Source organism: Schistocerca nitens, chromosome 2, assembly GCF_023898315.1.
Source record: "Schistocerca nitens isolate TAMUIC-IGC-003100 chromosome 2, iqSchNite1.1, whole genome shotgun sequence".
In the NCBI taxonomy this organism is placed as follows: Eukaryota; Metazoa; Arthropoda; class Insecta; order Orthoptera; family Acrididae; genus Schistocerca; species Schistocerca nitens.
This window is the reverse complement of record NC_064615.1, coordinates 735,029,835-735,044,969: the sequence shown is the minus strand read 5'-3', so window position 1 is coordinate 735,044,969 and position 15,135 is coordinate 735,029,835. Positions and strand designations below refer to the sequence as shown.

Genomic DNA, 15,135 nt, shown 5'->3' with positions numbered 1-15,135 from the left:
GTACTGATAGGTAAGGGAGAATCTGTCGGTATTCCAAATAAAAGGCAGTGTTAGAGATATTCACGTCCTTTGTGAAATCTAGGAACTGGAGCATCCAGCACCATACACAGGATTATCTGCCTCACTAAGAGCTGCTTGCTGCTCAAGGTACTCTCCGTGTAGTATATACTTAAACTAAACTAAACACTGTCCAAACAGAACTCGGAAGGCCCAACGGCACTGACCGACCGCCGTGTCACCATTTGCCAATACGTGTCACCGGTGACGATGCTCCGAGGCAGGTGGTCAGCACACTGCTCTCCCGGCCATTGTCAGTTTGCGGGACTCGACCCGCTACTTCTCAATGAAGTATCTCCTCAATTTGCCTCACAAGGGCTGTGTGCACCCCGTTTGCCAACAGCGCTCGTCAGACTGCACGGTCGCCCACCCAGCTGTCAGCCAAGCACGGCAGAGCTAAACCTTGTTGATCCGACGGGAACCAGTGGTACCACTGCGGCAAGGCCGTTGGCAGTAGCAAAAAGTTATTCTGCACTAAAGTGGAACATGTCTAACATCTGAATCATGAAGAAATATTATTTATCTGGAACTGTGTTTTATGTTTTATTGCTATTGGCAATGCGTTCAGCACATTCGAAGTTGAAAATGTTTGGTTATGGGAACGGTCGAGACTATTGTTTCCATTCAATGATGGGTCAACTTCAGTGATTGTCACATGTCCTAACTCCATCAACATTTCAGGGTTATCGGAGCTTACTGAGGCATACATTGGCGTTTAGAAACATTCAGAGCACTCACAACCACATTACGAAATGTTCCGTACCTTATAACAGCGACTTATTAAAAGCTAGTTACGTATTTGTGAAAAATTTGTGTTAACTCGTAAGAAATAGAAGTTTGCATGACGAAGATACAGTGTTTTCAAATGATCATTTCTGATATATGTACTACTATTATCTTCCTCTCCTGCTTAATATGTATATATGAAGATAGTAACTGTTCTCGAAAGAACAGATACCATTGATGACCGTGCAGCTTCTCTAGAATAAATGATAATTAAATGAAACCTTCAACTGCCGACAGGTGTTGTTGATATAGCTCGATGTAGACTGCTAAAAATGTGTGCCCCGGCCAGGACTCGAATCCGGCATCTCCTGCTTACATGACAGACGCTATACCTATCTGAGCCACCGAGGACACAGGTCTGCAGGGACATATCTCTTGCACGTTTCCCGTGAGACCCACATTCCCAACCGTCCACAATCTACATACGTAATGTACCTAATAGATATTTGATCATCCCCATTACGTATGTAGATTGTGGATGATGGGGAATGTAGGTCTCACGGGAAGCGTGCACGGGATATGTCCCTGCAGACGCGCTGTTTCTCTGTGTCCTCGGTGGCTCAGCTGGATAGAGCGTCTACTATGTAAGCAGGCGATCACGGGTTCGAGTCCCGGGCAGGGCACACGTTTTCAGCGGTTCCCATCGAGGTATATCAACAACACCCGTCGGCAGCTGAGGGTTTCAATTAATTATCATTTATTGCTTAATATGTTGTCTTAATCCGTTCTCCGTATGGAGCCACTGCATATCGGACTACAGCTTATTTACCATCTATCATATCACACTCCAGGCTGACTCAGTTGCCTTCAATCTTTTATGAGCGAAGTTTGATTTATTCTGTAATTACTACGTAACATTGGCCTAATTTTGTAAGATTTTAACACTTCACGTAAGTGAATAAGTAATTTTTTGCGTTACCCAGAATTCCCAGTCGATAATTTGAGTTGACGAGTATGACATCCTGGTCCACATAGTAGTACGGTTTCGCAGAAGAACCAGTTCCTGATGTGAAGCATCCTCCGTGGATGAAAACCATAACGCTTTTCAGTGTTCCGTTTCTCGATGGCGTCTGCAATAACACACACAACAATCGGATTGTAAATTAGAATCAAAAGCTTGCATTTTTTTTCACTCTGTTGCTGTTTACATGTTAGTATAAGAAAATTAAAAGCTCGTTGACTCATAGCTGTTTGTTACAACATAATACATACCCCTGGGCCATAAAGATCGAGGTACAGGCAGTTCTCTCCACCAGTCGATTTCCCGCTGCTGTGTAGCTGTACGCAAGCGCGCTGCGTCTTCAGGGCGTCTTTCACACCAGTCCAAGGCGCCCTTTTCACCGGAGGCTGCAGAAAGACAGCTCCTGTTTATGTGACGCCATAATGTTTCTACAACTGACCGAGATACGTCTATACGGCAGTATCAGAGAGACGCAAATAAAATGAAAATAAGAAACAGCGAAAAAATTGAAAATAAACTGTTAGGGACATAGGTAAAGAAGGAAGCCTGTGACAGAACTAACAACTGAATATGTTATTTGAGTACAATCCTCATACCAACTGCCAATACTACCCATATCGGAGCATCATCACGTCTGTTTAGTATTATTCATTACTACACATTAATATTGTCTTTAGCACGTAAAGGTCAGCACAATGCTGCAGCTAAAATTTTTGGTCGCTTACCCTGTGATACCGACAGTAAAGTGAAACTTGAAAATGATTTTAAAAATACTCTACTAAGCACTCCTCTAATTCCCTAAAAGAAGATATATTTTTTTTAATACGTACAAAACTCTGCGTGGAAATTACTATCTCACATCTGTGTTAGAAAAAAACGCCTTGCAAAAGGTCAGATGGTTCTAAGCACTATGAGACTTAACACCTGAGGTCATCAGTCCCCTAGGCTTAGAACTACTGAAGCCTAACTAACCTAAGGACAACACACACACCCATGCCCGAGGCAGACTTCGAACCTGCGATCGTAGCAACAGCGCGGTTCCGGACTGCAGCGCCTAGAACCGCTCGGTCACAGATGCTGGCGCAAAAGGTCAGTATGTAATCATATTCAGAAATGAATGTGTAATTTGAATGTAAAATGACTCGTTCCACATCATTATGATTAGCCGTACAGATGATCCATGGAACGTGAAACTAACTTCAAATACTCACTGTCCGTATTCAGCAGTGAAAGTGGGGAAAAATGTATAATTGCATTTTATTATTAACCTCAGTTAATATTTCTCTACTGATTTTATCGTCGACATCATAACCAAATTGATCTCCTGAATCCTCATGTTCATTTCTTATTCTTGCTACCCCTGAGTTTTGGTTTTCAATCGAGACAGAGTGTTTGGGGTTTCCGTATGCGATGTATAACTGATATTTTATTTCTTCTGACTGTACTAAAATATGATTCGATGTGTAGACTTTTTAATATTTGCAGTTTACCGAGGTGACATCTTTAAATAAAATTACAGTATCGTTGACGTCCCACATCGTTGGTTTTAAATCAAGAAACACATGTTTAGGAATCTGGATCGAGATGATATTACCGACCGATTTATTTGGATTACGAATGCAGTCTCTGTTATATTTACTGAGGCGTTCTGTGTAACGTAAATCTCGAATTATTGGCTTTATTTCATTCACGACAGGAGAAGTTATTAGATATTTATGCGAGTAAGAATTTCCACTAGCTTCACGTTCCCAAACTTGCGCTTTGGGTCAAAGATCGATGTAACACGCTGACCTGTCTCATTTCCTGTAAATTTCACACACTACTTTCGATGCTCATTCCATCAATAGTGTAACATTCATGGCTTTACCCCTTACAGATTTCCGCACTACAAAGTTGTATTCTTCAGATTCTGCTATAGTTTTCGTAAGCGAGTACCCATTCTCTTTTTATAGGTGAAGATGAAAATGATAAACTGCAAGTTGTTGGTTTTGTTTGCCGTCCATCCCCTTCTGTGCTACCAGAACACTGTAAGTATGTAACAATCCTGTCACTGGCTGGCGAAATATTAGTGGCAGTCAATAGAAGATGCCTGCTTGGCTGCCCGTCTCCTGTCGATTCCGAGGTGCAGGAAGCTAAATTTCCGTTGCTGCGTGGTCGCCTAGGAAATTTTCACGGTCCCGCAAGCTTCCAGTTTACGGAGTGTTTACAAAAAAGTTCAGCTTTTCGGAGAAAACTCGGGATCGTCTCGCATCTGCTGTGTTTGTTTCTCGTGGGCAGAGGGACCAGCTAAGATGTTTGCTTTTCTCGTGCCGAGAGGGCAACAACCGGCCAGTCCCTTCTGCTAGTTGTGAGACAATCACAACAAAGCTTAGCGGCATATACCGTCCTTAGCGTTTTGTCTGCATTGTCGTCCTCTGAGATACGAAGTAGTTGGACTGCATCATTAAACACGTAAGGCTTCCTTATACGTGTGGCATCCGTCAGGTTTGAGCCTGTTTTAGTCAGTACATCGCTCTATGGAGTCACTCTTTAGTTTCTGGCACAGAAAGTGAATGAGGTATGGCTCTGTAGTTCACGTATTATACACTTGGCGTCTCATGTTCGGTTCCTCTGAGTAGACACTTCTCTTCCTAAAAATAAATAGTTGTAATTCATTTCCATACCTAAGAAGGGTTTAAAGTGTGACACGCCCGTTATGTTAACAATACAAACTGCATGCTTCAGAGATATGAAAATATATTGACAATGTAGAAGGTAAACCAAGCACAATAGATAAATAACGTACACGAAACTCATAAATTTGTCAAATGTCATTTTCAACATCCCACTGGCCAGATAAGCGAAATGCAAACAATAAATGTCATATCAATACAACAAACAAGAAATACGTGTGGCTCATGACATTTATAGTGTGACAATTATTGAACTTTATGTAAAAAAGTAAATTAGTTACAAACTATGACGTGCGCACCCTTTACTCAACATGTAAATGTCACTACATATATTTAGGTTATGACATGTTCGATGTGACTGCCATCATTGGCTGTGATGTGGCGCAGACGAACAGAGAAATTCTGCATGACTCGCTGAAGCGTCGGACCATCGATGCTGTCGATGGCCTCCTGAATGGCCGCTTCCAGCTCAGCAGTGGTTTTGGGGCTGTTGCTGTACACCTTGTCTTTACTACAGCCCCACAAAAAGGAGTAGCATGCGTTCATATCCGGAGAATACGGCGGCAATCGAGGCTGATGCCAGTGGCCTCTGGGTACCCCACAGCCAGTTTGCGGTCGCCAGAGTGCTCGTCCAGGGCATCGAACACACTCCTTCTTCGATGTGGTCGAGCTCCATCTTGCATGAACCACATCTTGTGGAAATCAAGGTCACTTTGGATAATGAGGGTAAAATCATCTTCCAAAACCTTCCCGTCCAGTTCGGTAGTCACAGTTCCAGCAAGGAATATCGCGCCGATTACTCCGGGACAGGACATTGCCCAACACATAGCCATCCGTTGAGGGTGAAGAGATTTCTCGATCGCGAAATGCAGATTCTCAGTTCCCCAGATGCGCCGATTTTGCTTATTGACGAACACATCCAAATGAAAGTGGGTTCGTCGATAAACCATGCGCATGCGCATACTGATTCTCATCATGCCCCGCGACCAGTGGTGCAGTTTAAATGTCTGATGCAAACCGTTCTGAAGTTATGACAATTTTGTTTCACATAGTTAAATAATTGTCAGTCTGTACCTTTAAAGGCAAACAATAAGATTGCGACATCACAAATAAAAGAGAGCATGAAAAACATAACAACACGAAATGTGTAACAACACACTGCAAGAATTTCGAGTAGGTCATAGGAACAAACATTGAGCCATTTATCAGCTCGTGAACTTACTATCAGCTGTAGTCTTCGGGCTACGGTATCTCTGCACGGTGTAACCTAGCAACGAGAGATATCGCGTCCCGCTAGGGTGTGCAGCATGCTCCGCTTGTCTGAATTAAGAGGCCGCTGCCTGCAAAGTCTCGCTCTGAATGGTGTCCTCCGTGTAGTGGCTTTGAGTCAAATTAGACGACGAATCAAGTGCTCCTTTTCCTTGCGATGCCTGCCACCTTGTCTGTCTTCTGTCAACTCGTGGCACCGTGGCAGGAGACGCACTTTTTACACGGAATATGCGGAGACATGGGCGTGAAGATGATGTACTCTGTTACTTTGGTCTAACAGCAGACCTATGGCAGCTGCGCCAACAGCTCTTATCTTCTTCATTCACTGCACCATGAGTGGAGTACCGAAAACAATTTAACCCGATGAGAAACATTTTAAAACAAGTGCTTTGAGATACCTGTCTACCTCACTGGAGTGACTTGTGTGCTCCTGTGCGTGGTCAAGGTATGATTGACCTAGGATAAACTTTCACTTAATTTGACTTGCCAAGCCGGCCGCGGGGGCCGAGCGGTTCTAGGCGCTTCAGTCCGGAACCGCGTGACTGCTACGGTCGCAGGTTCGAATCCTGCCTCGGGCAGGGATGTGTCTGATGTCCTTAGGTTAGTTAGGTTTAAGTAGTTCTACGTTCTAGGGGACTGATGACCTCCGATGTTAAGTCCCATAGCGCTCAGAGCCACTCGAATTTTTTGACTTACCAAGCTTCATTTACTGCTTCGGTGTCGTTGCAATGCTGTCGGGCTTTGGTTTTGTTTTCCATTATAATGATTATGGCTCCTCTAGCAGAACGTAAAAGTATTTGTATACGTTAAATTATGACTGGTTTAAGAAGTGTTTCTTTCTATACAAATGTGCACTACATACGTGCACTATTCTGATGCTACTTCTTTGCTGATACCTATCCTAAGGCAGTTATTTAAATTTAATCCCCTGGGTAACCAGATTCTTCATTAAGAAGGATCTATTTAATGTTAATAGTTTTTTCATTTAATAGTATTAGCTTATAGGTAGCAGAATCCTGAAACGGTTTCTCGTATTTACCATTAAGCTCTATTATGCACGCTCTATACCTTGTCTGTTTTTATATGTCTCATTGTATATATTGTATCTGTGTTCATTTATAATGGGAGTTTTTTATTGTTGTAACTCCTCTGCATGGACAGCGTAATGCACAAAAAAAAAAAACAACTGCGGTATCTTACCAGGCAATATGCACATTGACACCTGCTAACATAGACCAGCTGCCCAGCTGCTTATTATGAGTTGAGTGCATTTAGAAACTAGCCACATATTTGCTGTTGTGGGACCCTTAACTGATATGCAAGCTAGGGGGCAGAATCATGATATTAAGCAAAGCACACCCAAGTGTGTTCATACTGAATCTGCAAAAGTTATGTAACGCAATCTTTTAATGGCTCTGATACAAATCCTACGTGGGGTCGCTAAACTCTCATACAATTTATTCATCAAATTAATTGATCAAAGTAGCCCTCCAAAAACGAAGATGAGAAAGGAGTCTGGTGAGTGTGACTGTTCATCAGATAAATGCCATCCTAAAAATTTACAATTACTTCTACTTTCTTTACATAGAACACAAAATTGGTCTTGAATTTGTACAACGAATAATTATATGTATTAACGTAAAGCACTCCGTCTTCAGGCCACAAGTGACCCATCGGGACCATCCGACCGCCGTGTCATCCTGACTGAGGATGCGGATAGGAGGGGCGTGTGGTCAGCACACCGCTCTCCCGGCCGTTACGATGGTTTTCTGTGAACGGAGCCGCTACTATTCGGTCGAGTAGTTCCTCAATTGGCATCACGAAGCTGACTGCACCCCGAAAAACAGCAACGGTGCATGGGGGCCCGGATGGTCACCCATACAAGTGCCGGCTACACCTGACAGCGCTGAACTTCAGTGATCTGACGGGAACCGGTGTATCCACTGTCCTCATTGTGAATTTTTGGAGGCTGAAAAATCAATCTAAAGCCTACAGGACTATATTACTGACACATTGAGCGTGGTGATGACGGCTGTTACTTGTGGTCGGCGATACTGCGTGGAATGGGCCTCCACCATGGTGACCGATCGAAGAGCGAGCGCGAAAAAACTTTAGTGTTTGTCGGGTAGCCTGAAAAGTGAAACTACGAATGAAATTACATCGTAGCAAGAATGGCAAAATACACGACCGACTCCTGCGTCCGCCAGGAACCAACTTTCCAGTCAGTTCTCTTCCGTCCCCCGCCCAGAGAGGGACCGCTCCACTGTGCCAGAACTTGGCCCATAGTTGGCGATAAAGGAAAGTTCCACCAATTACTGCCATACAGAAATTTGTCTAGACTCCCATCATTCTGCTCTGTCAACCAAGGCGCCAACACCATTTATTCCAGCCGCCGACGATGACCGCAAACGTGTAGGCCTACTGACATAACAATCGAGCAGCTCGTTACAGCCTTAGCTAGGTCACGCGGTGTGACCGCGTGGTTTGAGGCGCAATGTCACAAAATTCACGACCCCTCCCGGCGGAGGTTCGAGTCTTCCCTCGGGCATGGGTGTGTGTGTTGTCCTGAGCATAAGTTACTTTAAGTACTGTGTAAGTCTATGGACCGATGACCTCAGCAGTTTGTTCCCTTAGGAATTCACATATACAGGATGTTACAAAAAGGTACGGCCAAACTTTCAGGAAACACATAAAGAAAGAAAATATGTTATGTGGAATGTGTGCGGAAACGCTTACTTCCCACGTTCGAGCTCATTTTATTGCTTCTCTTCAAATCACATTAATCATGGAATGGAAACACACAGCAACAGAACGTACCAGCGTGACTTCAAACACTTTGTTACATAAAATGTTCAAAATGTCCTCTGTTAGCGAGGATACATGCATCCACCTTCCGTCGCATGGAATCCCTGATGGACTGATGCAGCCCTGGAGAATGGCGTATTGTATCACAGCCGTCCACAATACGAGCACGAAGAGTCTCTACATTTGGTACCGGGGTTACGTAGACAAGAGCTTTCAAATGCCCCCATAAATGAAAGTCAAGAGGGTTGAGGTCAGGAGAGCGTGAAGGCCATGGAATTGGTCCGCCTCTACCAATCCATCGGTCACCGAATCTGTTGTTGAGAAGCGTACGAACACTTCGACTGAAATGTGCAGGAGCTCCATCGTGCATTAACCACATGTTGTGTCGTACTTGTAAAGGCACATGTTCTAGCAGCACAGGTAGAGTATCCCGTATGAAATCATGGCGGTGAATCGAGGAAATACAGTACATACTGAAGAAACTAAAATGAGCTCTAACATGGAAATTAAGCGTTTCCGGACACATGTCCATATAACATCTTTTCTTTATTTGTGTGTGAGGAATGTTTCCTGAAAGTCTGGCCGTACCTTTTTGTAACACCCTGTATTTGAACAGCCTCCGCTAGGACTTAGTGCCGGCAGCATTCCGGCAAAGGTCGCCAAAGGAATACGATAACTGGGGTGCTATGTGTGGTGGCATTCTGCCGGCTATTCCGTGAAGCTCAGCGACCATTTCTGCGATACATTCCAAGCAACAGCACAGCTATGGCGCCGAGCTCACGCATTCCTGCCCAAAACACGAGTTTTACATGATAAAACCGCCCGAGACACGATGAATACAGGAAGTACCCGTCGCTCTGTCACCTGAGACCTGACATCGACAGATAAAGCCGCCAGCCATGGACAGGTTGAGACTCCGTCCGCAATGACCAGTGACCTGACGTCACCTCCATCTTCTGACCATTTGCTGCTATTGTGAGTGATTGGCCTCCTCACAACCCTAAGGTTACAGCTCGTCTCCAATGAAAATGAACAGCATTATGATACTCAAGCATCCTACTCCATATCATGTACATACCGATACGTAGCATCCGATTACTGACTTTGCGGACAGTGAAATACAATAGTGTTATGATATTAATTTGCATGTGGGCAAATTGAGATCTGAGAAATGCGTGGTAGGCTGCTTTGATGGTCTTTAACAACGGTATAAAGAGGCCAGAGGACCTGCCATCTTGCACATTAATGTAATTCCTTTATAAATGCTTTAATTGGCGATAGAGCATATGGTTAATTCTAATGTAAATACCGAAGGCGTGGCGAGATCGGCACGCACCATCGGCCTACTGACAGAGGGGCGAAAAAACTGACCAGATTAAACAAAGAAAGAATCAACGGGTTACGAATCAACCATTGTGTTCCATTCCTCTGCCTTCGAGAGGAGGCGTTTTTCCATCGGCCTGCAACTCTAAACACATCCAGTTGTCACAGTAACATTTCGTTCATATACCATCATTAAGAAACGACTACTAGGGCTATCGATGACATGGTTTATGTGGCAAAAGTGCGTTTGGTGCACGTATCTTCACCCTCAGAGAAGTTTGCTGTACAGCTTTGTAGTTACTGCTGCCATTTCGCTATTGTTTTGTAGGATATCAAGTGTCGGCGAGCGGACGCTGAAACAAATGTGCTTAGTTGGCCGAAGGCTTCCTATTTTGACCGATTTGTGCCGTTATGCTGACTGAGTATCTATGCCAGACGCGAAAATGGAGGAAAGAAGAGAGGAAGGTCGAGAGGGGACTGTACTGTTCAAGCATTTGACAACGTAACAGCACTGGCAGTACGCCTTACTATGTTTAACTTGTTTTCTTTTCTTTTCTTTTTTTTTAATCATTGTGACAACCGTTTAACCCATGTATTTCTTGTATCAAATCGCATTGGACTATCGTTTTCGCTGTAACTACCAGCCATGCCACAGATGGACGCATCGTTCATAATCACGAGTGCGAGCGTATAAAAAATTACACAAAAGTAGTTTTACAGACAATGGAGGGATGAAGCTTTCGCATGTGGCAAGAGGGGATTAAAATCATTTCCGTACGGCTCTGCCCTTATATACTTGTGCAGATTTTAGTTAAAAGCACCCCTGACATTGAATCAGTGTATTTTACTAGCAACTTCCATTCCGAAATGGCTCTGAGGACTATGGGACTCAACTTCTGAGGTCATTAGTCCCCTAGAACTTAGAACTAGTTGAACCTAACTAACCTAAGGACACCACAAACATCCATGCCCGAGGCAGGATTCGAACCTGCGACCGTAGCGGTCTCGCGGTTCCAGACTGCAGCGCCTTTAACCGCACGGCCACTTCGGCCGGCAACTTCCATTCCCATCTGCTCGCTCTCTACCTAGTGAGAAACGGACTGTTCCGCTGCATTAGGAGTGAACAAGCAGCTAAAAATTCATGAGGTACAACAACTTTGATTTTCAAAAGATACAAAAAGATGGACAAGACAAAAGGATAAGTTAATCGTACTCAACTGCATATCTCTCTCACTAATCAGGTGTTTGTGTGTGTGTGTGTGTGTCTGTGTGTGTGTGTGTGTGTGTGTGTGTGTGTGTGCGTGTTCTGATACGCAGGAGGCATCCTATACCTGCCAGGAACCAACCATCCAGGTTATCATTCCTTGTAAGTTGGCTAGTTGGCTATACATGCTGACATGTACATCCACTAAATATCAAGCGGTATACGTGTACACAATTATGATCACAGGTATCATGGGTATAGCGTGCATGAAACTAATGAATGGTTCCCATTTTAATCTTAATTCCTAGCACAGCTTATTACAGCTTTACCTAATACGCTTTAAGTTACGTTTCAAGCGCTGGTACACTGTACGAGAGATTTAATTATTGCCCAAGGTACTGAGGTGTCATCGCACCAAAATTATTAAATACCGTTCTAGGAGTGATATGAACATAATAAACACTTATCTCCCACCACAGTCTGCGTGTCATTTACAGTAATGGAAAAAAAATCAGACCACCACTATGAGAATACATATCACATTTCCTTTAAACACGCGCTGTAACGGTCGTCAGCGTCAGTTACCTTTGAGACTGGACGTAGTGAGTTGATGTTAGTCAAAATGCCTTTACACCATTATCAAAATCTCACGGAGTTTGTAGCGGTCGCATAACACGGCTACGAGAGGCTGGATGTTTCTTCTGCGATGTTGGGGAAAGACTTGTCAGGAATCTAGCCACTGTACGTGATTGCTGGCAGCGGTGGTCATGAGAATGTACCGTCACAACAAGACTGGGCTCCGGGCAACCACATGACAATACCGAGAGGGAAGACCATTGTGTCCGGGGCGTGGTTCTGGTGCATCGTACTGCATCTCAAACAGCAGTCTGAGCAGCAGCTGGCACCACAGTGACACAACGAATTGTTGCAAACGGGTTACTTCAAGGAAAGGTCTGAGCCAGATGCTTCCCCCGCGGCGTGCTTCCCACTGATCCCAAACAACCGCCATTTGAAACTTCAGTGGCGTCAAGCGATAGCTCATTGGAGGGCAGGGTGGAGGTCTGTTGTGTTTTCTAATGAAAGCTGGATCTGCCAAGGAGCCAGTGATGACCATGTGTTGGTTAAGAGGTGGCCAATTGAGGGCCTGTAACCAACCTTTCCACGTGCTAGACACACTGTGCCTACACCTGGAGTGATGGCCTGGGATGAGGCTTCGTATGACAGCAGGAGCACTCTTGTGTTTATCCCATGCACCCTGACTGCAAATTTGTACGTCATTCTAGTGATTCGATCTGCTGCGCTGCCATTCATGAACAACATTACAGGGGGTATTTTCCGACAGTATAACGTTCTCCCATATACTTCTGTTGTAGCACAATATTCTCTACACAGTGGCGACATTTTGATTTGTTGTGGTCGATTACCGGATCTGTCTCTAGTCGAGAGTAAATGGGACATCATCGGACGGCAACTGCAGCATCATCCGAAAACAGCATTAACTATCCCTGTACTGATCGCACAAGTGCAACAGCCATGGAACTCCGTCCCGCAATCTGATATCTGGCACGTGTACACCAGAATGTATGCATGTCTGCTAATTTGCGTTAAACATTCTGGCCATAACACAAGCTATTATGTACCAACATTTCACATCCTCAGTGGTTTATCTCGCGCTTACTTTAACCTGTGATCCTACAGTGTTAATCACTTAAATATGTTATGTAGACAAAGGTATTTCCGAAATTTCATTACTCTACATTAATTATTTTTTGGTGCTGCTACATTTCTACAGTCACTTCCGCACGGAATATCCTCCACGTCGAAAACTGTCGTTGAAAATTTTTTGCACCAATTAGATGCGTAGAACAACAGTCGGTCCCTGATAACCATCTCACATTGGTGATCGTCTCTTACGTGTTCGAGATAACGCTCACTAGTGATTCTGGCGTGTGGCCGGACTCTGTTTGTAGATAAGGCACCTCTTCGTGTCTTGTTACCTTATCACGCACTTCAGTGCATTTTTCACCATATTTTTGGCACTGACATCGTTGCAGCTGTCTCTCCGGCTTTAGAAGTGGTCTCGTCGCGTTCATTAGAAGATTCTTCTGCTTTCGGAATGACTGCAGCCTCAAGTTCTGGACTTGCACGTGCCTCACTTCTCGTTACATACAATCTCATAAGGGCGACGTGAGGTTGCACGGGAGCATATGCATGTCCTGTCCCCGGCCCTCTGAATTCTATTGACACCTGTGTGACGCTCTTTCCCGTCGCAACAGACCTATCATCAGCTTCCACTGTATCTACCAGGTGCGTGGAACTGATCTCACGTCCTATTGACGGAATACTGACATCATCAAAGAACTCCTGTTCCTTCTTTAAAATTACTAGTCAGCTCCGGTGGCCCACTTATAAATACTTCTTCACCATTTTCGCGCTTGACTGTACAGACAGCATCCTCGGTCATGTTTGCATCCCACATGATCAGGCTCGGAAGTAAAATATAGGCCTATACCATCCTCGTGCTCCACTTCATTACGACGCCTCTTTCCATCAGCACGTTAGCACATTGAGCGAGAGCCCTCCAATAAAAATGACGCTTGCATAAATCCCGCTTCGTCCCTCACTGGGCTATGTTTTTTCATGCGTTGTATTCTACATCTACATCTACATCGTTACTCTGCAATTCACACTCAAGTGCCTGGCAGAGGGTTCATCGAACCATTTCATACTACACCTAAATCTTTCCGTTCGAGCTCTGATTTCTCTTATTTTATTATGATGATCATTTCTCCCTACGTAGGTGGGTGTCAACAAAATATTCGGAAGAGAAAGTTGGTGACTGAAATTTCGTAAATAGATCTCGCTGCAAAGAAAACCGCCTTTGTTTCAGTGATTGCCACCCCAACTCGCGATTCATATCAGTGACACTCTCACCCCTGTTCGCGAAAACACGAAACGAGATGTCCTTCTTTGCACTTTTTCGATGTCCTCCGTCAGTCCTACCTGGTAAGGATCCTACACCGCGCAGCAGTATTCCAGCAGAGGACGGATAAGTGTAACGTAGGCTGTCTCTTTAGTGGGTTTGTCGCACCTTCTCAGTGTTCTGCCAACAAAGCGCAGTCTTTGTTTCGCCTTCACCACAATATTATCTATGTGGTCTTTCCAATTTAAGTTGCTGCTAATTGTAATTCCTAGGTATTTAGTCGAATTGACAGCGCTTAGTTTTGTACGACTTATCGTATACCCAAAATTTATCGGGTTTCTTTTAGTACCCATGTGGATGACCTCGTACTTTTCTTTGTTTCGTGCCAATTGCCACTTTTCGCACCAGACAGAAATTCCCTCCACATCATTTGTAACTTGACCGTCTGATGATTTTACTAGACGGTAAATTACAGCGTCATCTGCAAACAATCTAAGGAGGCTGCTCAGATTATCACCTAGATCATTTATGTAAATCAGGAACAGTAGAGGGACTATGAGACTATCTTTCGGAACGCCAGATATTACTTCCGTTCTACTCGATGATTTACCATCTATCACTACGAACTCTGACCTCTCTGAGAGGAAATCACGAATCCAATCACACAACTGAGACGATACTCCATATGCACGCAATTTGATTAATAGTCGCTTGTGAGGAACGTTATCAAAACCTTCTGGAAATCTAGGAATATGGAATCTATCTGAGATCCCTTGTCGACAGCACTCATTACTTCATGGGAATAAAGAGCTTGCTGCGTCGCACAAGAACGATATTTTCTGAATCCGTGTTGGTTATGTATCAATAAGTCATTTTCTTCAAGGTGATTCATAATGTTCTAGTACAGTATATGCTCCAAAATCCTACTGCAAATTGAGGTCAGTGATATGGGTCTGTAACTCAATGGGTTACTCCTATTTCCTTTCTTTAATATTGGTGTGACCTGTGCTTCTTTCCAGTCTTTAGGAACAGACCTTTCGTCAAATGAGCGGTTGCATATGATTGCTAAGAAAGGCGCTATTGTGTCTGCATACTCTGAAAGGAACCTGGTTGGTATACCATCTGGACCGGAAGA

The 15,135-nt window shown here is 44.1% G+C and overlaps 2 protein-coding genes across 7 annotated transcripts in view; both read right to left on the bottom strand.

Annotated features, from left to right (window-relative positions):
• LOC126236941 (esterase FE4-like) overlaps positions 1-15,135 on the bottom strand; it is a 796,743-nt gene that overhangs the window by 255,747 nt on the left and 525,861 nt on the right. The window lies entirely within an intron of this gene.
• LOC126236943 (esterase FE4-like) overlaps positions 1-15,135 on the bottom strand; it is a 470,464-nt gene that overhangs the window by 442,649 nt on the left and 12,680 nt on the right. Inside the window, exons 3-4 of the mRNA XM_049946637.1 lie at positions 2,056-2,190; positions 1,763-1,913 (exon numbers count right to left, since the gene is read on the bottom strand). Coding sequence (XP_049802594.1) covers positions 1,763-1,913; positions 2,056-2,190 — 286 coding nt within the window. The remainder of the gene's footprint in view (positions 1-1,762; positions 1,914-2,055; positions 2,191-15,135) is intronic.